At 37.7% G+C, this 25942-nt stretch overlaps 4 protein-coding genes across 4 annotated transcripts; 1 reads left to right on the forward strand and 3 right to left on the reverse strand.

Moving 5' to 3' along the window:
- Positions 1–11005: 11005 nt before the first annotated feature.
- LOC141719891 (uncharacterized) lies at positions 11006–11887 on the reverse strand. The gene has a single exon (XM_074522255.1). The coding sequence runs from the start codon at positions 11885–11887 to the stop codon at positions 11006–11008; it is 882 nt and encodes a 293-aa protein (XP_074378356.1).
- Positions 11888–16523: 4636 nt separating this feature from the next.
- LOC141717242 (uncharacterized) lies at positions 16524–18084 on the forward strand. The gene is made up of 2 exons (XM_074519335.1): positions 16524–16681; positions 17656–18084. The coding sequence occupies exon 2, from the start codon at positions 17659–17661 to the stop codon at positions 17866–17868; it is 210 nt and encodes a 69-aa protein (XP_074375436.1). The 5' UTR covers positions 16524–16681; positions 17656–17658; the 3' UTR covers positions 17869–18084.
- A 3320-nt stretch (positions 18085–21404) lies between these two features.
- Positions 21405–22088, reverse strand: LOC141719892 (uncharacterized). The gene has a single exon (XM_074522256.1). The coding sequence runs from the start codon at positions 22086–22088 to the stop codon at positions 21405–21407; it is 684 nt and encodes a 227-aa protein (XP_074378357.1).
- A 627-nt stretch (positions 22089–22715) lies between these two features.
- On the reverse strand, positions 22716–23228 carry LOC141719893 (uncharacterized). Its single transcript, XM_074522257.1, has one exon. It carries the CDS (start codon positions 23226–23228, stop codon positions 22716–22718), a length of 513 nt encoding a protein of 170 aa, XP_074378358.1.
- Between the last annotated feature and the right edge of the window lie 2714 nt (positions 23229–25942).

Below are 25942 nucleotides of genomic sequence, written 5' to 3' on the forward strand. Positions count from 1 at the left end.
TTGCATGATCTCTTCTATATGGTTCACCACAACTTCTTCCACACTAGGGATCCTCGAAACATTCCCCAACGTCAAAACAGGGTCTCGGTAGTATGGGTTTCTTCCTCCTTTGGGCCTTCCACAAAATAGTGGGCATGAACTTCTCCACTTAGTTTTGTATGAATGTCCTCTGCACCCTCAAATGGAAGACCTTTTCCCCCGTATCTTCTCCTGCGGAATTTCTTAACATCCTTGTGATAGCAGTCGCGTGACTCGTATTGCGACCCTCTCAGACTGCCTACTCCGTTAGGTGTTGGGAACTTTATCATCAAATGATGTATCGAGGTTATCACCCTGAACGCCCGCAATCAAGGTCTACCCACCAACACGTTGTGCGCAGAGTCCTGATCCAGCACTTTGAAATCTATCATTTGAGTGACAGACAGAGCTCCTTCCCCAAGTATGACGAGAAGCCTAACCGAACCCATAACTCTCACTGCTTCTCCAGTAAATCCATAGACGTGTGCATCTTCAAAATACATGTCGCTACCCGGGAAACCCAATTTTTTGTACGTGCTATAATACAGGTTGTTCACAGATCTCCCGTTATCCAAGAAGACCCGATGGACGTTCATTACCCCAATAAGCATAGTTATTACCAGTGCATCATTATGGGGATGATGTACCCATCTTGACTCTCTCTCCCTGAACGTAATATCAGCTGATTCCCCTTTGAATAATTTTGGAGGTCTATCTTCCAAACTATGAATGTTGGTGAGTGGCGGGTGTCGTACTTCTCTTGCATTTCTTTCCAACGCCCAATTACTATCACCGATAAAGGGGTTTCCTCCAAAAATTACCCTGATACTGCCAGCTCTTTGGAACTTAACCTCCGTTGTCTTTTCAGCGTCTTCTTCCCGCGGGGGCTGCCTTTCATCTTTCCCCTTGTCATCATTCCCCCTGCCTCATTTCACCTTGTCAATCCATTATCCCAGGTATCCCGCTTTGAACAATTCTTCAATTTCATCTTTCAGGTGATGACACTCATGGGTGTCATGACCGGTAGACTCATGGTAATCACAATACTTCTTCTTATCTCTACTATGCCATGAAGTCAGATGGTCTGGTTTCTTAAAGATTCCTCTATCCTTATTCACCTCGAAGATATGATCAATGGATGTTACCAGTGGAGTGTAGTTGCTTACTCTCCTTTCATAGTTCGATGGCGGGCTTCATTCTCTCATTTCATAGATCAATGGATTGGGGCTTCTGGCATTCTGCCGATAATCCGGGCTCACGGATCTATCTCTTCTCTTGGCTCGCCCCTTGGAGTTGTGGGTGTTATCATTCTTTTTTGTTTCTGTAAGCGACTGCTCAATCACTTTGAATAATTTCGCCTGCGCAAGTACATCAGCTAACGACACAGGGTCCTTCCCTTGCAGGTGCTTCCAGAAATCTGGTCCCACACGCAGACCAGCTATAAGAAGTATTTTCAGTGTTTCATCAGTTGCGCCCCTCACCAAAGTAGACTCTACATTGAACCTTTTAAAGTATGAGGTCAAGCTTTCCTCCTCTTTCTGTTTCATATTGGCCAGCGTGGTAACTGGCGGTGTATACTTCACTGCAGCTTGAAATTGAGTTAGAAATAAGGTTTCCATCTGTTCCCAAGATGTGATCATCCCTGGACCAAGTTTCTGAAACCATTGTTGAGCGCCCTCTCTAAAAGTAGCCGTCAGGAGACGGCATCGAGCCAAGTCAGGTACTTGATATACATCCATCTCAATGTTGAAACTCCCCAGAAATTCTACAGGGTTAGAGTTCCCATAAAAACGCAAGTCATTGGTTGTGTTCCTGTATCCTGCCGGCAATTGCACCTCCCTCATAACAGCAGCAAAAGGAGAAGGAGCTTGCGCAGTCGCCGTTACTCTTCCTCCTTCAAGATGGTTGAGCAACCTCTTAAGATCGTTCATATTATACATCCCTACTCCAGGAATGTTTTGAACATTAGGTTGTTGGGGTTGCTCCGCGATTTATTGATATTCTCCTTGATTACCCCCAGGTGTAGCGGTGGATCTCGTCGCCCCTCGTCCTGAGGCTGCGGCTGTAGTATGTTACCATCTTGATTTTGAACATTATCCCGCACGCGAGGTTCCTCCTGGCCGCGTCGCGGTACTTCCTCATTATCCTGCAACCTTTCTTGAATTCGCTTACCGTCCCGGTCATGAGGACGCGTCCTGGAACCATTGCCCGTAGCACTGTGGGAAACTATAGGAACAACGACAGGAGCTTCTTCAGTGGAGAGTGCGCCATCCCTCCTACCATTGTAGGGTGCCCTTCCATGTTGGTATCCCATCCTTCCTCGCCCATTCCTTTGATAGCCTCAGTAAAAATTCGCGAACCTTCCTCGCGGAGGGGCACGCTCGTGCTCGCGGTGCCGCACCCTATCATCCCTTTGGTATGTAGGGGGCACATGCGTTGTGTCATGTGGCCTCGCTTCTCCAGTGTTTCCTTCCTTTTTCCATTCTACCAGCAGCATTCTCAAGTCATCATCCTCCAACCTTATGCCAAGCCTTCTTTTTAAGGTTGAAAAATCTCTTCCTTTCCCATCTTGATTCTGAGTATTTTCCGCACGACGACGCTCGTCCATCGTACGCCCAGACCTATGGGGGTGTGGCACGACCCAATTGACTAGACGAGGCCTTTCTCTACCTTCAGTGTCCTTCTCAACAAGATCCACAATAGGTTCTACATCATCAGAATATTCCAAGCACCGCGAAGTGATTTGCGGGTTTTCCCCGCTGGCCTGAGCATCTGCTTCGACTACGGGCGTCTTCCCCACGGTGTGGCCGCGACGGGGAAAATGATGACCCCTCCTCGTCCTGCGATGCTCCACCGCATTCAACCTTGAATGAAAACTGTTAAGACTATCCCCCATGCGGTACAACTGCTCCAAGATATCAGCGTTGCTGATGAGAACTGGAGGTGTTCCTCCCACATCCGGAGCTCTCGGTGGATCTGCCATGTTCCTGGGCATGTAGGGTTCGTGACGAGTGTAGCCTCCCTCGTCTTCTCCTTCAGATCTGCTATCACTTCCATCATGAGAACTTCCATCATGATTGTAAGACATCTTTTCCTCCCAAGATTATGATCTTAATTAACACCTCTCCTTCTAGCGCCAATTTGTTGACGGAGGAATCTGGTAATAACAAAGTTTGAGGTTTCTCGCCGGAATTAAGATCTATGATGGTGGTTCTTCACCGGAAAATCAAGCGGTGTGTGGTGGTTTGTGGTTGTTTTAGGCTGAGATTGATCAGAATAAGTGGTGGCTCCCTTATCAACTCTCAATTTCTTACCCCTCTCAATGTGCCTACGTACCCTTTATTTAGGGATCAAGCCTGACGTAGTTCTTGTGAAACTAGAAATCTAATGGGCTTAGACTTCTTATTCCTAGGCCCGGTAAAAGCCCATCCAGAGTCCGTCTTCCGCTAGCTTTATGAATGTCCAACTATGAGACCCAACCGCAAAGGCCCAATGCTCGTTCGTAATCGTAGGACTTCACGGATAGTGCATCTCCCTGCACAAGGATAACACTCCGCTACAGCTATCTCCCTTGATTTACGGATGCAGGTATAGCCACGGTTCACCCCAAGTGTCGGACGCATCCTTGTCCCCTGAATGAGGATAACCCACCAGATAACAGGACAGGTGATCCCAAGCTCTTGGGTGCAAAGTGCAGGATGACTCCAAAGTTCTCCAACGAGGACACCCGTTGAATACAAGAACAGAGTTCCCAAAGCACACACCAATATTAACCCCGCATCCCCAACGAGGACACCCGTTGAATACAGGAGGAGGCCTTCAATCATCAGGCATACCCCTGGAGGCCTTCAAGCTTTTCACGGACATCCTCTTCCTTGACCGTCTCAAGGAGGGAATTCTTCAAAGAGTACCTGCAACAAATACGTTAGTAAAGATAGCCATCCATTCCTCCTTTCCATGCATACTTTTGTCCTGAGGTCACCATTGAAAGTGTATAGACCAAACACAGGACGTGTCCTAAGACATTGGGCGCGCCCTAACTTCTATAAAACCTGTATTGTTTCCTCAACAACCACTTCTCACTAGAGCCGACCAAATGAGCGGTTTGGCTCGGCCCATTCGCTACTCGGCTCGCCAGAAAATTGTAAAAGTCGCCCAGCCACGTGCTGAATCAATATTCGGCTCGAACCGGTAAATACAGCGAACCGAACATGAATAGGAAACCTGAAAACCGTAATCGGCCCGGAACCGGACCGGCCCGACACGCCTGAATTCATCCCGAACTCACAGGCACGAACCGGCACGGCTCGGACCGCGGTTAACCGGCTCGGCCCGCGAGTCCCTGCCACATGCCTGTTCTTCCAAGTTCCAACGTTCCAATGTCTGCATTGCACCTGCCACCCACACCTGCCAGAACGGTAACCTGCCAGAACGGTTACCCTGCGGCTGCCACCACCACTCCAGTCACCAGTCACCACACATTTGCAACAGCTGCTTTCCAACGTTCTTATTTCTTCCACCTTTAAATCTCTCTTCACTCTAGATCTCTCTTCACTCTCGATCTCTCTCTCAATCTCTCTATTTAATTCTTACTTCAATTCTTCGCAAATATTCACACACTGATAAGCTTATATCTCAGAAATACTCACGATTTAAACAAGCAAACAAAGCAAATACAGTTTTTTTCCGGCAAGGTTAATTATTTTCCGGCAAGTTTTTGGAGAATCTTACAGTTTTTCAGACAATTTCAGACAGGCATTTTAAGCAAATGGAAGAAGGGAGGGGCACACAGTCATCTCAAGGATCGTCTCAAGCAAATACGATGCGACCCCCTCGACCCAATATTGAACCCGGCAAAAATTCTGAATTTGCTCATGTTTTCAGGCTGCTCATTTTTCTTGTTCTTAACCTCCATTTCTTCTGTTTGAGCAGTTTGTATGTTATATGTTCATTGTAGTAATAAAAATGTGTTATGTTTGCTGACTAGCTGACTGTTTGAGCAGTTTTTTTAATGCAACAGTTTATTATTGCCAAAAAGCTATTGAATTATGTTCGAATTTTTATAATTATGTATGCTAAAAATTGTTATTCTATTTTATTATGTCCATTTATGATTATAAAAATTGTAACATGTATATTCCATTTGATATGTTAAAATCGACTGTGTGTGTTATTTTGAAACAAAATAACTGAATTTTTATGTTCGAATTTTTTAATTTTATGTTCGAATATTTAGCTAATCTTTTTATATTAAAAAATTACAGGGATTTCTGGTACTTCTTCGAGACATTCCTCGCACGTTTAGAATTATTTTTCGAGAAAAGTAACACCGGAGGATCCCAACAAATTTAAATACTTTTGTTTACTTTGTATTCAAAGCGGCCGAAATCAATCCCCGTTTCTTCACTCTAAAGGTGCCGGCACAGGTACACTTGATCGACACTTGAAAACGCATCACGGAATTTTGAAACAAAGTCACGAAAGTGGAGAAGCACGCGGAGAATCACCGCAACAAACACAAATTGGTCGTTTTCTGACATCGTCTCCCAGTGGAGGTATGCCTTTCCACTATAGTCGAGATAAAATGATCGAATCTTTTGCTACTTATGTTACACTAGACTAGTTACCTTTTTCTCACGGTGAGAGTCCTAATTTAGAGCACATGATGAAAGAATCAATAAACCCGGCTTTTAAAAGAATTCCTAGGAAAACGCTTAAACGTCACACAAAAAAAAATATTATAGTCAACGTGCGCAATTAATTAAATTTTTTCGTGATTATGATGGCATGGTTTCTTTAACTAGTGATTGTTGGAGTTTGAGTTGCGGTGAGCCATATATTTGTGTTACCGTGCATTGGATTGATTCTGATTATTTTTTACAAAAAATGAATAATTGCCTTTGATGTTATGGACGAGTCACACACGGGTTATAATATAAAGACGAGAATTGTCGAAACTATTAACAAATTTAATTTGCAACACAAGGTGTTTACTATTTCTTGGATAATGCTTCGGCAAATGATAAAGTTATTTACTATATTGCACAAGATATTCCTACTACTTTAGACGGTATTTTTTTGCATGTTAGATGTTGTGCACACATTGTCAATTTATCGGCTCAAAAGGGTATTCAACAAATAACCGAATTTTTAGCACCTATTAGAAAAATAATTTACGTATCGCACACACATTAAAGAGACAATATAAAAAATTATGTAGAGAAAGTGGATTAATACCCAAAAAGTGGGGAATTGATTGTCCCACGAGATGGAGTTCGACTTATAAATTACTATACGAGGTAATTAAATATAAGATAGTTATCACCGAGTTATATAATTCTGATCCAAGAAATCAAGTGGAGGATAGACTTATTACCGAAAATGATTGGGACTTGGCAAATAGGGTATGTGATTTGCTTGATTGTTATGCACGTGGTACTAAGATATTTTCTTACGTTTATGAGCCAAATATACATCTTGTTATTATTGAGTGTGTTAATATTATTACTACTTTAAAAGCATATGAAAAAGATAATTGTTTTGGTGCAATTATTGTTGATATGAAAAAAAGTGGATATAATGTTTTCCAGAATTTCCTTTTATTTATGGTATTGCATGTCTTATTGATCCCGGTATTAGAAAAGAAGGTTTAGAAAATATGTTAGAATATTATTACTCGGTATTAGGAGTTTCATATAATCACGTGCTTTATGTGCAACATTGTTTAGACTTGTTACACTGTCATATAGATCTACATACTCCTATAACTCAAAATATTATACCACCTAAGACTAGTCAGTCTAGTAGGTTTAATCCCACATTGCTTGGTATCCTAACTAAAAAACAAAAGTGTAGAATTTCCGAAAATGCATCTACACCTCAAACTTCATTTAGAATACTTAGAGAGTTTTTTCATATAACTATGAGTTCGATGAGGATTTTTCAATACTAACATGGTGGAAGAATCACGAGAACCAATTTCCGGTATTAGCTAAAATTTCAAGGGACAATTTAGTAGATCCCGCCTCTACCATTGCTTCTGAGTCTGCTTTTAGTGCCGGTAGAAGAGTATTGGACGAGAAAAGATCAAGTCTTACAACAGATGTGGTCAAGATATGTGTTTGCAAAAAGGATTGGGATCAAGCGGCAAAGAGACACCAAGGGATGAAAAAAGATGATTCGGACGACGAAGAGGATACTTGGATGACGATGGACACTTCATCGAAATCGGGTTTGTCAGCGAATGATCCACAAGAAGAAGAAGAATTTGAATAGTTGATAATATTTGTTTGCCTTGTATTTTAAAATTTGTTATATTTTGTATCTTATTTAAAATGTAAACACGGTTTGTTTCATTTTTTTAGAGAGGAGTCCTCTCAAATCAATTGTAATATTTTTTTTAATTAATAAAAATTATAGAGGTACCGTCCTCTTTTCCTTATAAACATGTTAGTTTTATAAATTCAAAAAAAACACAATTTTGAAAATAAAAATTGAAGTTAAAAAAAATAGTTTATTTCTTTCTGCACCTTCAGTACTATAGTCACTTATTTGCTTTTTAAAAATAACAAATTTGTTTTCATCATAATTCGTAGCCATCTAAATATTATCTAAATATTTGATTCTAGTTCTACAAGTTTACATAAATATAAATATATATTTATCAATTTTTCAATATCTGATTGAATCACAATTCATAACAGTTTATGGTTGGTATTCACAGACATGTACATTCCTGATAAAAAATTAAAAAAAACAACTGAGTGGAGTAGTGGACCAAAAGCATTGCTTTGCTTGCCACTTGTTGCAATTTTGTTATACATAAATAAAATGGTTATATAATATTCATATCATTTGTTTCCACTTTCCACTTTCGAAGTTTCCATCCTCACTCACTTTCCAGCTTGTAAGCATTACATAATTACCGGCTAACTCGCCTGAATTCGCCAAACGAACGGTTAATCGGCTCGTATTCGCGTAACTCGCGTAACTCGGGAAACTCGCCTAATTCACGAGCCGATCCCAGGTTATCATTTTATCAAACCGGCATGACTCGCCTCGGCTCGTTCACTTCTACGTGCCGTTCACGAGTTACTGGGTAATTGAATCGACTCGCCGTAAATTTGGCACGGCCCGGACGGCCCGACCGTTTGACCACCTCTACTTCTCAAAGCATGCCACAATGACAGGACGCGTCCTAAGCAGGACGAGCGCGTCCTGCAACTTCCATTGCCAAAAGACCACAATCGCCAAATACTTTCACCATGGTGGACGCGTCCACAACGCTTGGGCGCTTTCTACCCTAATCATGCGCTCCCAGGCTTCCTCATTATCAGACCATTCTCCATAAAACATCTCCTCTAGATTGGGCGTGTCCTCTGTGCCTGGACTCGTCCTCACCTTCTACAATACAATACCGGGTTTGGCCGTACTTAATCCGCATTTGACCCGAATCAATCCAATTCCAAATTTTGGGTATAACATCGAACATATATTTTTTCGAGATGGACTAAATTAAAATGCAGAAAAAAAAATTCAAATACCCTAGTATGAGCATCTCCAATTCTAGTTTTCCAATACAACAATCAGTTTTATTATCAGTTTTAAGGTATAATTTTTATATATCCTTTATTAAATTAAAATCTCGAAGGTAAAAAAAACTACTTAACACATGGTTCTTTAGATGAAAAACATTTACAAAGAGACGGTGTGTACTAATCTTTTCAAAAATAAATATAGTTACCAATTACATTGAGATAGGATATCATTTTGCAAAATCTGTGCTACTATAAAACAACAATTATTTTTTTAACAAAAACGTGATATTTTTTACTTTTTCCAGCTAAAGCACTTCTTTTTCTAAAAATTTGGACTACTTTTTCAGATATGTCATGAAAAACTAAAAATCTATCTTTTGTGAAATATCTCTTTTTTCCAAAATAATCACCGATAAATCTATTTAGGAGGGTTTGGTTAGGGGTCAACGAAGAAAATTGTAACATTGAACTAATTATATGTTAATATTTGTTTAGGGGCGTTTGGCGGGAAAAATGTAAATGAAATTAAGAAACGGAAAAAATTGAAAGGAAATGAATGACCTAAATTATTTTAGAGCTCGTTTCGTTACCAAAATTTTAAAATCAGATATGGGTTTATGTCATTCAAATCTTGGTTTAGAAAAAAGAAATTTAATATTCATTTCTTAAATTTTAAGGTATTGGTTTTTCATATTAAGTGGGAAGATGATATGAGAGAAAGGCATGAGATCAACTTTATAATTACTATTTTAATTTTTGATTTAAGCATTTAAATTTAATTGTTTAATACCAAAATAAATATATTAATAAAAAATATATTAAAATAATAATAAAATTATATATTTAATTAAATTAAAATTATTCACTTAAAATATTGTAAATTAAAGATGTTCATTCCGGTACTCAACCAAGCACATGATTTGAGTTATGATACCTCAACCCAATACCACATTAACTCGATTCCTAATTCCAACCCGATACCACGTCTTGAATAAAACGACCTCTTAGTTGTTTGATTCAGATCTGAAACGGAATGAGAACTTACATGATTATATTTATTTTTTACTTTATTAATATTAAGCAATCTCAAAGTTGGCTTAATTGATTGAAGAGAGGATAACTATACTCTTGGTCATAGGTTCAAATCTCACGGGAGGAGAATTTATGATTATGCTTCATGAGCTAGAGTCTGTCGCTTAAATACGGTTTAGCTTGTTCACGCAGGCTATTGCATGAGCCTGTGGGGTGTATATAGGACGCACTCGAATGCTAACGGATGTGTGTTCCCTACGATAAAAAAATAGTCAAATATATTTAGGATTAAATATCAAATTGGTCATTCAACTCAAACCTATATATCAGTTTAATTATCAAACTTAACACGATATTGTTTGAATTACTAAAGTCAGAATAAATATCAAACATATAACTCAAAATATGTGTTCGAGAAATAAAAATTATTTTATGGAGTTCTATATTTTTTTAAATCATATTATAACCAAATGAAAATGTATGAATTTTGGTAATTTATATAATATAGTAAGATTTTTAAAAATTTATCTACTATTTATTTTTAATTTTATTGTCATTTTTTTATTTAAATAAAAATAATATTTTTTTATTTAAATAAAAATAATTTTTTGATAAATTTATAAATCTCACAAAATCATCTAAAATACTATGAATTCATTACTTTTCATTTCTTTGTAATAGGATTTAAGAAACATGTTTAGAATTTCATAAAATAAATTTTAATTCTCGAGCACATTTTTTGAGGTACTTGTTTAATATTTATTTTGATTTTAGTGATTCAAATGATACTCGTTAAATTTAATTATTAAACTGATATATGACCTTCAGTTGAGTGACCACTTTGATATTTAATCCTATAAATAAATTTATAATAACGTGATATTTTAGCATTATGATAAAATAATATAAATAATTATTTATTAGCATCATAATGTTTTCAATAAATTAACATATAAATTATATCAAAATTATTTTAATTTATAAAATCTAAATTATAAATCATTTTAATTTTTAAAAAAATGCAGATTGATATATCTTTTGTGATAAAAAAAATTTAAGTTATAATTTAAATAAGAAAACAAAAATGAGAAAGGGATCCAAATACCCAGTCGGGGGTGGAAAATGAGGTTTGTTGGTGTATATCTAAAACTAAAATGGGGAAAAGTAATGACTTTTTCACTAAATAAACATCAACAAAGAAAATAACTTCAATTATTTTCTTTTTTTTTTCTTTTTTGATTACCCCTTATCAAACGTTCTTCCTACTTTTTAGGTTTAAAATAGGTAATTGGTCTTTTTTAGCTTCTAAGTTCAATCATAATTAAAATCTTACCCCATAAAAAAATATTAATATATAACTGATATTGTCGATGTTTAAAATAATTGATTTTTTTTTTGCCACTGAATGTAAAAATTTATTACTCTTGAAAATCTTTACAAAGCATATGATAAAAAGCAGGGTGGACATTCCACATATCCCACTTACGCTCAGCTAATGAACAACTATATCTCGCGAGGTAGTAAGCTACATTGTTCGCTGGACGCTTAACAAATCTAAGCACTACGTTCTGGTTTTTCAATGACTCCAATAGGTACCTGCATTCATCCACAACTCTCCAGTAAGAGTAACTCGAGAAAGAGCTGCAGACTAATTGTATTACTTGGAGACAATCTGATTCAACTGTAACATTCACAACAACATTATTTTTTATCCAGCTGAGAGCTTCTCTAATGCCTAAGCTTTCTGCCAACTCTGGTGATGTTTTTCCGAAAGAACATTTTGACAACGCTTGCACAAGCTGGGCTGAGTGATTTCGAACAACGATAGCATGGCTGTGTCGAGATGGTACCTCAAATAAAGCTACATCAACGTTCACCTTAACACTGTTTACCGGTGGGGGGCACCACTGCTCTAGACCGTCTTCTGAAGTTATTAAACTCAGGGAGAGATTAAAATTATTATCCTGAGCAGCCTTCCATTGGTTAAGGAAAGACAACGCTGCATAAACTATATCAGAGGCACCGCTACCTCGCTGCTTCCAAACTACATCATTACGATTTTTCCATAAAAACCAGCACACTGTTACCTTGTTGCATATTTCTTGTTTGTTATTCTGATCAAAAACTAACTGGAGCCGATCAGGAAAATTATGAAAGTCACCTGCTACCTGGGTAATCAATGTGAGTTGGTGACATTCTTTTACAAAGGAACAAGTGACCAGAGAGTGAATGACTGACTCATCATCTGAATTGCAAATTGAACATTTAGGATTAACCGAAATACGCTTGCAAAGCAACATATCCTTTGTGGGCAAACAATTAGTGGTCGCACACCACAAAAAGATTTTAATCTTGTTTGGTATTTTTAAGTTTCAGAGATGTCTCCAAAATCCCGAATTGTCTGTTGTGTTGGCTTGATCCTTGGAAGCTTGAATGAGATTATATCCGCTTTTAACTGAACAATGTCCCATTTTCTCGGGACGCCAATACCAGGTATCCTTAGCATTCTCTTGTAAGGGAATGGAAAGTATCAACTCTGCATCTCTAGTATCAAAAACATCCAAAACCAGGTCTGTATCCCACACTCTTTCTCCAGGTTTGAGCAAAGAGACTACCTTCTGATTAGCTATGGTTTCATTGAATGTGTGAATGAAAATGTCTTCCATTGATGGGAGCCATGGAGAATTTAAAATGTCAATCTCCTTGCCATCTCCAATATGACATGACATACCCTGGACTACAAAATTCTGAGCTTCCAAGAAGCTTCGCAATATGTAACTAGGATTAGAACCAAGTTTGGCTGATAAAAGAGTACCAGATGGATAGTAATAGTACCTTGCTTTAAAAATACGGCTGACAAGTTTATCCGGGTAAGTAACGAGTCTCCAAACTTGGCTACCTAACAATGCTATATTGAAATCACGAAGATTTCGAAAACCCATACCCCCTTTAAACTTGGAATCAGTCAGACGCCTCCAGCACATCCAGTGAATCCCTTTCTCCTTCGAACTATCTGATCGCCACCAAAACTTTGACATGGCCATTTCCAAATCATGGCAAATATCAGCTGGGAGTAGGAACACGCTCATAGAATAATTTGTCAAGGTCTGAGCTACAAATGAGGAATAAATATGAAGATAAAGGATACCCTTGACGAAGACCCCGAGAGGTAGCAATATTACCAAAAATTCTGCCTGCATGACTAATCTGATAATTTACTGAAAAAACACAAGCCGTAAATAATTGGATTACCTTTCTTGGAAAGCCCATTTTTTCAGAACTGCCTCAAAAAATGTCCATTCCACTCGATCATAAGCTTTGCTCATGTCGAGTTTGAGGGCCATCTAAGCTTGCTTACTAGAAGTTTTTCGCTTCATGAAGTGCATGACTTCATACGCCACCATAATATTATCTGTTATTAATCTTCCGGGAATGAATGCACTTTGAGTATCCGCAATGATCAAGTCTATCATTTATTTCAAACGATTCGCCAGAACCTTCGAAATGATCTTATACACCATATTACACAATGAGATGGGTCTTAACTCCGTCATCAACAAGGGATTATTTTTCTTGGGGATCAACACTATATTAGTGCTTTATAAATCTTGTTCAATACTTGAGGAAATGAAAAATTTCTTGACAATTGTGACTATATCCTCCCCCACAGTTTGCCAATGTTTTTGATAAAATCCCGGGCTTATCCCGTCTGGGTTCGGAGATTTATCAGGGTACATATATAATAATGTATCTTTAACTTATATTTTGGTAACCTCCTTTAATAATCCATTATTTTGCTCGTCTGTGATTCTGGGCTGCACACACTCAATAACCTGGTCTCATTCTACATTAGAGGCTGTGAACAAACTATCAAAGTAGTCGATCATTACGGTTTGAAGGCCTGAGTCCCAATCAACCATTTGTCCATCTTTATCTTTTAGCCTTGTGATTCGATTTAGACTTCTTCAATTTTTTGCAGCAACGTGGAAAAACTTGGAGTTCTGATCACCTGCTTTTAACCAGTGTTGTTTGGAGCGTTGCCTCCAAAATGCTTCTTGCTGAGCATAAACCTCAGTTAGCTTTTTCTGGTTCTCCTTAATACATGCTACAGAATATTCATCTCGTCTCCCTTTTAACATTTTAAGCTTCTTTTTAAGATCATGAATGCGCTATTTGAAGCTTCCGGTAATTTCCTTGCCCCATTCAGACAAGACTTATGTGCATTCGGTTAGCTTCTCGTAAAAAGAACGCCCTTGACATCTAAACCAAATATCCTCTACTAAGTGCTTACACATTGGCTCCCGTAGCCAGGCATTCTCGAACCGGAATCTTCTTGAAGGAGGTACCTGATGAACTTTAAAAAACTCAAGAAGAAGAGGGGTGTGATCCGAGGTAGAAACCTCTAAGTTTGATAGAGTTGCGTCTTGAAACAGATACATGAATTCTGAATTGATCAAGGCTCGATCAAGTCGAACTTCTATCCAATCATAAGTACCTAATCCTCTCTCCAACGTATACTGATAACCCTGCAGGTCCAGATCAGCGAGCCTACAATCTTCCAATACGTCAAGAAAGCTTGTGATAAGACTTTGAGGGTACGATCTCCCACATTTTTTATAATTTTTGCGTGCAAACATTATTCATATCACCAATAAGCACCCACGAGAAAATATTAGTTGATGATAAATTTTGAATAAGTTGCCAAGTTTCATGTCGTTTGCTTCTGTCAGGTTCACCATACACTCCTGTAACTCTGAAAGGAGAACTATTATTCATATATACAACAATATCAATATGGTTTTTACTATAAGAACTTAAAACCACCTCATCTTTATGTCTCCATAAAAAAGCTACGCCTCCACTGTGACCTTGAGACTTCGCGACAACCATACCTTCAAACCCTATAGCTTGTTGTAACCGCTCAACAGTCCTACGCTTATAAATAATCTCACACAAGAAAACGAAGTCGGGTCTCTTTTGGAGTGTTATCTCCTTTAGGAATTGAAAGACCCAAGAGATCCCAAGCCCATGGCAATTCCAACTTAAAAGACCCATAATGGTAGGAGAGCACCCACTTGAGTACCCGCCCCATATACGTTTTTTGGATTATTATTTGCTTTCTCATAGCCCAACTCACTAACTGCATCTGAGTCCATCTGCACTACCTGTTCTAGGCCCATACTATTATTGTCAAGCCCATCCCCCGTTCTGCGCTTTTTAGTCTTAATAATGATCGTATCATTAGTTTCCTGAAAGTTTGTTGAATCGGTTGTGTTAGCTTGATTAGTGCCATGTTGTCCTTCGCTAATAACCTCATTTTGAATTGTCCTAATCCCTTGATTCCCTCCCTGTGTAACAACCATCATTTTTTCAGGAGTGATTTTTGGATCCATATTTTCATCGTCTTCCTCAGCTGACCTACCATGACTCTGAGCCTGTGAATTGAAGCTATTGTTGCCGTCTCTGTTCCTTAATCATTTGGATCCAATAGGTTTAACCTGTTTTTTAAATGGAGCACTCATCCAAGCTCCATACGGTTTCGAAATTTCAGCTTCAGGCTTCTCAAACAATTGTCCACAAAACTTTTCCGAGTGTCCTATGATTCCACAAATGAAGCGGAAACTCGGGATATTTTCATATTTGAAAGTAACCCAGAACCAATCATTTCCTGCCATTTTGATCTTCATCCTTCGCTTCAGAGGTGTGGCCAAATTTACTAACACTCAAATTCTCATGTATTCCCTCCACACAAACAAAGTTGCTAGGACAGGAGCTAACAAAGCCTCCTAGATAATTGTCAACCCCTACTGGAACCTTCTCCGACATAAAACCTACTTTCAAATCATGAACTCGCCCCCATAATTTCATATGATTAAGATCTACGCACCTGGGGTTCTGTCCTGGTTGCTACCTCGACATGACTATAGCTTTCCTGTTAAATGACCAAGGACTCCCTTTCATAACACGTTTGACATCTAACTCGTGATAGAATTGAAATAAAAAGAGGTTTGAATCCAGCTCCTTCATATAAACTCTTTTCCCTGGTTTCCAGAGAGCTGCTAACGTTTGTTGCATAGTTACAAAGTCGAATTTTCCTTCTTGAATGAAACGTCCAACTATGCATAATTTTATATCAAACCCTTGGTCTTGCAAAGTTCCTGATTCTAACTCCCTGCTTCTATTTCAATATCTCCATCTTCCTCATCATCCAATGATATATTGTTCATCGCTGCTGTTATACCGTTTGCTTGATCCATGATTCCAATGATTGTATAATAGATTGATAGTCTAAACGAGAGAAAATAAATGACTAACTCGGAAAACAAGACTTTGAAAATGCTCTTTGCTGATCTTTGTTACTATTGCGTTGCTGAAAATTATGTCTCATATTAAATAATTGATTATTTAGTTTTTATAAATTAAATTTGTTATTTTGACATTATTTTTATCATAATTTATTATAAAATTAGTGATACAATCAAAATAATTAAATAAATTAGTTTATTATAATACAAATATATTATATTATTTTAAATATAAATATATTTGACTTTTATGAAATTGCATAATATTATCAAAATCAAATTTAAATATAAACAATCTAGATCATTCCTTTTTTTATCCTTCTTTCTCTTTCTCAATTTTACCCAACAGTCCCTTAATAAAATAAAATATACTATAATTATTAATATCAGCTATTTATATTTTCGACTAAAACATATTATTATTTTTATTTTTAACGAAACCACCTTATTTTCTTAACATAATATGAGAAATTCTATTTAATAAAGTAAATAGTTATAATTATTAATAACCAACTTATTTAGCTTTTTAAATAAAATACCCTATCAATTCAACTAAAATTAAAAATATAATGTAAAAAATTTTAATTCAAATGAAACAAATTTCAGGTTAGTTTAGTCAAATTTTAACTAAATAAATGCTGTGTTTTGTAAAAGAATTCTGAGGTTAGGGTTTAGAACTTAAAAGCAGAGAAACAAACCAACAGTTTATTTGGTCCTCCAACTGCAAGCTCAGTTTCAGCTACTACTTCAGATCAAGCTTGTCTTAATTCTGCTTCTACTCTACGACAAGTCAGTCTTCTCATTTACATTTTTTATTTTTTATTTTCATTTTTCATATATTTACTCTTTTATCATACCAATTTTTGATTCATTTTGTCCTGTAAATTTTTAAAACCTCTTGTGATCCTTTGATGATTAGTTTGAGAAAAATACTTACTGTGCACAAATTCATGATTTTTAAGCTTGTATTCTAATTTGTTTTCTTAAATTTTAGTGCTACTCACTTGTGCCTCCAAACTGTTTGATTATTTTCCTCATAGAGGCTGGCTGCCCGTAAGGTTGTGTGGCACCTATGTATTGTCAATCTTGTTCATAATACGCATTGATGCGGTTCCTTTTTTCTTGTTTGTTCGACTTGTTTACTAGTTTTTGCTTCTTCTTTTTTACTAGTCATTTTACTAGTGGTTCCGAGGAACACGAAGGGAATGTATCGTATGGGGGTTTAGTTGCTTAGATGTGTACCCCTGTTGTACCAACCCATCTATCACCTGTAAAGATTTTCCTGGCTACGGAAGCTACATTTTTAAGAACCACTATTAGTGTACTAGGTATGTTTTGTCGTAAGTATAAATTAAACTCTTGTACTTTTCAGGAGGTTACATTCGGGTGGTTCTTTAGTTGAGGTCAACGTATCAAGTACATGATGACATTATTCTTCAGTTCACTTCCTTTTATGAATTTGTGATTCGTTAGTTGAGGTCTATGTATCAAGTACATGATGGATCTACGTTTCATTTTCTCATCATAAAGTCTGATTTTTTTAAAAAAATTGAGGTTAATGATTACCTTTTGTTTTGCAATTGATACTCTATGTAGTGTTTAGGTAAATTAATGTTTTTTAAGTTTTTTGAATCTCTAGGATATATTTAATGTGATACATAACATTACATGTTATTCTATCTCTCTCTGGAATCAGATCATGTTCTTGTTCCGATATTTCAATTTTTTTGTAGGCTTGATACTTAAGCTTATGATTTTTGTAGGAGATGAAGAAAGGAATTCACCCCCAGATGCAATGGATATCTTACGTAACACAGACTGGCCGACTGATTCCAGTAATGATGACTAGGATTTCCCATGTTGGTAAAGTGTACCACATTAGGGCAAGGCGTCAGATGGCGGAAAGTGTGGGTCAGATTGCCAGGTTTAAGCGTCGCTATGGGATAGTGGAAGAGGAAAAGAAATCGTCAAAGTAAACGTCCAAATTTCTCTTTAAGTTGATTTTCTGAGACTACACAATAAGTTCAAGTAGACTCCATTTTATGTCTTTATTATGTTTCAACTATTGTGTTTTCAAATTTCACTTGACAGAAAAACACTGTTGTATTGCCAGAACTGTATCTTCATTTGGTCAGATTAAAAGGGATTCTGATGTTTTAAATATATGTAGCTTGTCAGTATCTTACATATCATATCTATTTAAGAAACTAATCTCTTTTTTTTTAGTTTTTCTTTAGTTTTTCCTTCTGCTCGCCTTCCCATTACTTTTTTTTGGACACTGGAAAAGAGATCTTTCATTCCATTAATAAATCAATGCTACACAAAGACACTACCTCAGACGAGGCATCCATCTCAGTAAAGCTACGATCAGGAAATAAACAGGATTGCCTTGCTAAACAATGAGCCACCCTATTTGCTGACCGTTTAATAAAACAAAACTCAGCATCTGCAATATCATGCAATAGCTGTTTACAATCAGATATGACCAAACCAGATGTAGAAACTAGAGACACTGAGGATCTTAGAGCTTGGACTACTTTGATGCAGTCTGTCTCTATAATAACTTTATTCCACTGCTTTGTTTTGACCCAACTTAAAACCTCCTTAAACGCCAAAGCTTCTGCAAGATCAGCTTTTACCCTCCCGAATCGACACGGACCTAGCTTCAATCAACTTCCCTGTATAATCTCTAGCAGCAAAACCATGACCAAACTTGTTCTCATTCTTGAAAATAGTTGCGTCCACATTTATCTTGATTGTATCCCGATCTGGTATCTTCCATTACTCTTTGCCATCTATCGAGTGCATTTCTGCCGTAGACGGAGTAAAATTCTTTGATTGAGCAACAAGCCATTGATCAAGAGTAAGATGTGCTACACGAGCTACCTCGTCTACCTCGTCGACATGAGTATAGGTGTTTTGCCAGACTACCAAATTCCGAGCTTTCCATATGGACCACATAATCATTCCCACCTCTACTACTTTTGATTTGCCATACCTGTCCATAACGGAAATCAACCAGTCACTAAGAAGTTGATCATCATCTGCATCGGTTACATCACCTATTACCTGATAGCAGGCTTTAGCAAAATCACATGAAACCAAACAATGCACCGCAGTTTCCTCTTTAATATTACACATTGGACACTCACTTGAAATAGGAACATACTTCAGTTGTAATGCGATTTTCGTTGGTAAAAAACCATTGCAGGCCCTCCATAGAAAGTTTTTCACCTTCGATGGAATTTTCAAATTCCACAAGTTTCTCCAAAAACCTGAATTTGCATTCAAATTCCAACCTCCTTTCAATTCTTGAACTAACTTGAACACACTTTTGACTGAATAAGCTCCAGACTCCTCCTTAGCCCAATATCTTCTATCCTCTTCCCATCTGCAACTAAGAGGAATACCAAGAATGAGAAATTGATCTCTCTCCGAAAATATATCCTCTAACACTTCAGTGTCCCATTCTTTAACTTCCACTTTCATCAGACTACTAACATATTGATTATCAAGGGCTGGATGATTACTAACGACATACGGATGAACATCATCATTAAGTCAAGGATCTCCTAAAATTCTAACTTTCTCCCTAGACCCTATTCTCCACCTTAGACCCGCTTTGAGTAAACTTTGCGTAGCCCATATGCTTCGCCATATAAAACTCTGATTGCTTCCCAAGCCTGCTTCTAGAAAATTGCTTGAAGGATGGTAGCGAGCCTTAAATACCCTTACAACCAGGGACGTCTCATTATTAAGAAACCTCCAAGCTTGTTTACCCAACAAAGCCAAATTGAAATCATGCAGCTTCCTGAACCCCATACCTCCCAAACATTTTGGCTTACACAAATTGTCCCAACTAGCCCAATGAATGCCTTTGTCTGCCTTATTGCTTGTCTGCCACCAGAAGTTACACATGAGCTGTTCTATTTCTCTGCACATATCCATTGGTAAGAGAAACACGTTCATCGGTAGACAATGGTTGAACAACTGTTTTTAACAAAATCTCTTTTCCAGGTTTTGAAATGATCTGCCCATACCAAGAAGCCAGCTTTTTCCGTACTCTTTCCTTTAGAAAGCCCAGAATAACATTCTTGTTTCGTCCCATCGTATTTGGAAGGCCCAAGTACAAGCAATTATCCGTTGCTTCCGACATTCTCATCAGACTACAGACCTCCCCTCGAGTCCTGTCATTTGTGTTTCTGCTAAAAAATATAGAGGACTTCTGATAGTTGACCTTCTGTCCTGAAGCAGACTCATACACTTGAAGCAGTTGACTGACTTTAGATGCTTCACTAGTCGTTGTTTTACAATACAAATAGCTGTCATCAGCAAAAAGCATGTGAGAAATTGAAGGAGCACCATTAGCTACCCTACATCCATGAATCCACCCTTTTTGAATATAACCATTTATAAGAGCTGTGAATCCCTCATGACAAATGATAAATAAGTAAGGGGAAATCGGATCTTCCTGGCGAATCCCCCTCGTCGGGATAATTGGACCCATCTCCCTCCCTTCGTGAATCACATTATACTTAACTGTAGAGAGACATAAGAAGAGCAACCTAGTCCATCTTGAGTCAAAACCCATCTTCCTCATCATAGCTTCCACAAAATTCCATTCTACACGATCATAGGCCTTACTCATATCAAGCTTTACTGCCATATACCCTTCCTTTCCAACGCGCTTTCGTTTTAAATAATGAATCATTTCAAAAGACACCATAATATTATCCGAGATGAGACAACCTGGAATAAAAGCACTCTGGTTCGGGGAAATTACCTTATCAAAAAGAGGTTTCATCCTGTTTGCCAAGACCTTTGAAACTATTTTGTAGGCGACATTACATAGAGCAATTGGTCTCAGATCTCCCATATTCACTGGCGACTTCTTTTTTGGAATTAAAACAATATTTGTCTCATTTAACTCTTCTGCCATCTGGCCAGTATCAATGAAATCTCAAACAATTTTAATCACATATGTACCTACTATACTCTAATACTTTTGAAAGAAACCCGGAGTCATTCCGTCAGGCCCTGGAGCCTTATCCGGATTCATTTGAAAGAGTGCATGCTTCTTTTCCTCTTCATTCACTGGTCTGAGCAGCTCCTCATTTAACTCTGTAGTGATTGAAGGTTGAATATGCATCAAAATTTCATCCCACTGGTTACTAGACGCTAAGAAAATTTGGGTAAAATAATCAATAATCAAATTATTTAACCCGTTGGACCAGTCACACCACACCCCATAATCATTATGCAGCCTATGGACTTGATTATTTTTCTTTCGTTCACTTGCCGAAGCATGAAAAAACTTATTATTTTGATCTCCATACTGCAACCACAATTGTTTTGAACGTTGGCGCTAGAAAATTTCTTTTTGAGTCAAAACTTCGTTTAGCTTATTTTGTTCATCCGCATATAGACGAACAGAAGTGCTATCCCTACGATTTTTAAGCTGTTTCAGACGATACTTGCATTCACGGATTCTGCTAGAAAAATTCCCAGTCACTTATTTTCGCCACACGCCCAACTTAGCTTGACACCTCATTATTTTCTGCTTGTACCCCAAATCTGAATTTGATTCCCCGCAGTCCAACACGATGTCCCTGCACATGGGCTCCCTGAACCATGTGTTCTCAAACCGGAACCTCCTGCAACCTGAGTTCTCTTTGTTTTTGTCAATATCTAAATATATTGGTGAATGATCCAACGTTGAGATCTCTATATTAGATAGAGTTGCTTCACTGTAGCAACCCAGCCATCTCTGAGTGACTAGAGCACGATCTAGTCTAATCTCAACCCAAGAACTCGTTCCCCTGGATTTTTCCCAAGTAAAAGGGTTACCCAACAAATCAAGATCGATGAGATTACACTCTGAGATTACCTCACAAAAGCCTTTGATCAGCCATTCCGGATATCTCCTCCCTCCTTTCTTGTCTTCCTGAGACGTAATATTATTCATATCCCCGATTATGCACCAGGGTAAGCTAGACTGATGATTAAGAAGCCTCAACAAATTCCAAGTATTCCACCTAAGTCTTCTGTTTGGCTCCCCATAAAACCCCGTCAACCTCCAATCCTCCCTCCCTTCAATACTAACTACACCATCGATATGATTTTTCGAGAGGCTACTGAGATTAAAATCACCTACATTTTTCCAAAGTAATGCTAGACCACCACTTCTCCCTTCCATCTCGACTGTAATTGAACCTTCGAAACCAATCATTCTTCTGCATCTATCTACCGTATCTTTGTTGCAAAGAGTTTCTCAAAGAAAAATTAATCTGGGTTGCTTTTGGACAACGGCATCCATAAGGAACTGAACAGCCCGTGGGTTCCCAAGCCCACGGCAGTTCCAAGATAAAGTACTCATTGGTCTAGGCAGACCCCAGCTTTCAGGCCTGCCTCTTATACGTTTTTTGGAAGTCCAGTAGCACTAATTGGGTTGACCCTAGAACAATCATTGGGCCGCTTCCTTTTTGGATCATTAAACACATACACAGTTTCCTCGTTCGATGTTCGATGAGTTAGCATTATTCACGCTTTTTGAATTTCGAGTTTCCCTCCTCTTATCTTCCTCCATATCATCAGGTTCCTGATTTTCAGCATTCCTTCCTTCATTTGCGTTAACCCGTTCCTTGATTATAGGATCGTATCCATCTCTTCTTGAAAATCCGTTTCTGTCCATCTCTGCGACATTTCTGTTCCGATCGCCGTCGGCCACCATAGGCTGACTTGAAACTCCCGTTCGCAACCATTTAGACCCAGTAAGAAATGACTGTCTTCTTGGCATAGCTTCACAATCTCCTTACAAACTCTTTCATCGGTATGTCAAACACCTTTGAACAGAATTTTCAGCATGACCAAGAATACTGCAAATAAAACAAAATGTGGGAACATGTTCATATTTAAAATTTATCCAGAACCACTCGCCACCTGCTTTCTTAATCTTCATTCGCCTTTTCAACGGAACATCCAGATCTATTCTTACCCGAATACGCAAATACTCGCGCCACACTCCTACAAAATTATTCCTATCAGATTCAATGAATTGCCCAATGTAATTGCCAACATCCTTACAAACTCTTTCAGACATAAATCCTGGTTGAATGTCATGGAGTTGAACCCAAAAATCCAATTTGTTTAGTCGAACCAAGCGTGGGTTGTCCCCCTCCTTCAGTCGTTCAAATATAAATTGCATCCTGTCAAATGTCCAGGGACTGCCTTCAATTACCCTGGAGATATCCACCTCATGATAAAACTGAAAGAGAAATCGGTTTGGCTCCAGACTTTTAATGTAAACGCCTTTTCCTGGCTTCCATAATGTAGCCATACAATGTTGCATCTTCTTGAAATCAATGGCTCTCTCAGTTAGAAACCTCCCTATCAGGCACCAACGAGTATCGATCCCTCCATCTAGGATTTGTTAGAAAATGGAAAGTTTGAGGCATATTTTATATATGTTCTTGATATGATTTCCGAAAACTAACAATTGGAGGTTGTTCCTTGATATGAGGACTTAAACTTTCATATTTGGATCCAAGATATTTTCTTAGTGGAATCCATGAATATATTGAGACAAAGTTGCTTGTTTGAAATGGATTATGGAGATTTTGTCCCACATTGGTATTGTAAAAGAAAGATATTGAGTTTATATAGCATCTTGTGTTAGTGTTGTTTGCAACTACTAGCATAAGTGGAATGCTTGTGTGGCCTAGTGCTAGTGGGAACTCTTATATTTTTCTTTTCTATTACAAGTTTAATTATTTATATTGATTATTTAATTATTAATATAAAATATATTGAGTAAGGATTATTTTAATCATACTCTGAATATATTTTATAATATTAAGTAATCTGGATATAATATAAATAATAAGGAAAACCCATTTTGTTTACTTTTTCTATTTTGTTACTTGGTGTACTACATCGAGTAAAATAGAAGAAGAGTAACTTGAGATGCCTATATATTAAGAGGTACACTTGAGATAAAAATGACACAAGTCTCGGTGCCTACCTCGCAAACATATATGAGTTGCATAGGTTTTTTAGGCAAACTGAGGTGCGAGTCGCCGTTGATCATTGTTGGTTCTGTGGCCAGATTGATCTGTTGTTGTTTTATCCTGGAAGCGATATTGTTGCATTCCATCACTGTTTAAGTGGGGGGAAATAATCTCTTCAAGAACAGTCAAGTCCTCTTGAAGGGTTTGGCGACTCAGCTATTGTGTTCTTCTTCTTATCAGAATTTGGAAAGCGATAAGAGATAAGTTTTCTTTACTTTCTTTGTCAATTACAGTCTTTATAGTTTGTTATTGCCTTCGTGTTTTGTTTCGTTAGTTGGGTTATTTGCCATGTTCTTGTTATTATATATATAACTGCCCATTGTTGCTGTGTAGTTAGAATTATACCCAACAATCTTGAAGAGATTATCTGTGTTATATATTAATTAGCAAGATGGTTAACGACTAAAGTCTATAAGGGGTCTTGTGTCTGATAGGATTATTGCTATAGAGTTCATAGGAACTCAGGATATTATAGCTGATCCGCTGACTAAAGGGATTGAGCATGCTATAGTCCTTAAGTCGAGGTTGGGGATGAGACTGGTAACCCATCATAATTCATCAACAACGGGAACCCAATACACCTGAGAGGAGATCCCTCGAAGTGTATTCAATGTGGTAATAACAAGTTGTAAGGATGAATTGGTAGTACCTCTACCATATACATTTAGATACTTATGTATCTGAGTCTATTCCCTATAAACCTTAAGAGGTACTTGAACTGCTAGTTAGCAAGAGTTATTTGAACTCTGAATGGGGTCAAGTCATTTGACGAGATGATAGCAGTGCATCTCTGGAGATGCCCAGCTAAGCGAATGTAATTGTGTGGTCGCAATTAGAGGAAAGGGTTGTTAGATATATTTGATAATGTCATGGCTAATATGTTTTATGTTTAGATTTCAGATCTTATTTGAACAGAATAAATCAGTGCTTAACTGATCAGTACTTATACTGGACGTCAGAACTTAAGGGATATCAGTACTTATGTTATCAGGAGATAAGCATCAGGAGATAGATATCGGAACTTAAGTGCTGAAGGATGATCAGATAAGGACAGTAGCTGATTGAAGTTAAGAAGATCAAGATAAACATAAGAAGAGATATGCATGAAGAAGGAATTCCGTGAAGAATGGAATACTTGGAATAGAAGATATCTGATTGATATATATTAGGAAGCAGAATTATATTCCATATCAATTAGCGATTATCTTGTAACTGTGTAGTATATAAACACAGACATAGGGTTTACACTATAAGTGTTATCATTATCGAGAATATTATTTACTGTAACCCTAGCAGCTCTCGTGATATTTTGTTCATCACTGAGAGATAACAGTTCCAGATTGTAACAGAGTTTATTGTTTCAATAAAGTTTGTTTTCTGTTACATAAGTTCTTGAAGTTTGATTTGATTGTAATAAATACTGTATTCACCCCCTCTACAGTGAAAGTGTGACCTAACAAGTGGTATCAGAGCCTTCTGTTAACACACATATAGTTAAAGATCCAAACACAATCATGTCTGACACAGAAACTCCAACTAAGCCTACCAAAACTGAGGAATCATCAAAGACATCAACTCAGAGTCGATATGAGACTATCAGAGTTCCCATATTGAGACCATCTGAATATCCCATATGGAAGGTAAGGATGACCATGTTTCTGGAAGCAACAGATCCAGAATACCTTGATAGAATCAAGGAAGGGCCTCACAAACCTACCAAGCTCGCTGTTGTAGTTGCAGGTGAAGCAGCAAAGACCGTACCAAAGGAAAAGAGTGATTACACTGCTGAAGATATAGCATCTATTGCTAAGGATGCCAAGGTACGACACTTATTGCATAGTGCCATTGATAATGTAATGTCAAACAGGGTAATCAACTGCAAGACTACTAAGGAGATATGGGATGCACTGGAGACAAGGTGTCAAGGAACTGAAACAGTTAAGAAGAACAGGAAGACAATACTCACTCAAGAGTATGAACACTT

This window comes from Apium graveolens, chromosome 4 (assembly GCF_009905375.1).
Source record: "Apium graveolens cultivar Ventura chromosome 4, ASM990537v1, whole genome shotgun sequence".
Lineage (NCBI taxonomy): Eukaryota > Viridiplantae > Streptophyta > Magnoliopsida > Apiales > Apiaceae > Apium > Apium graveolens.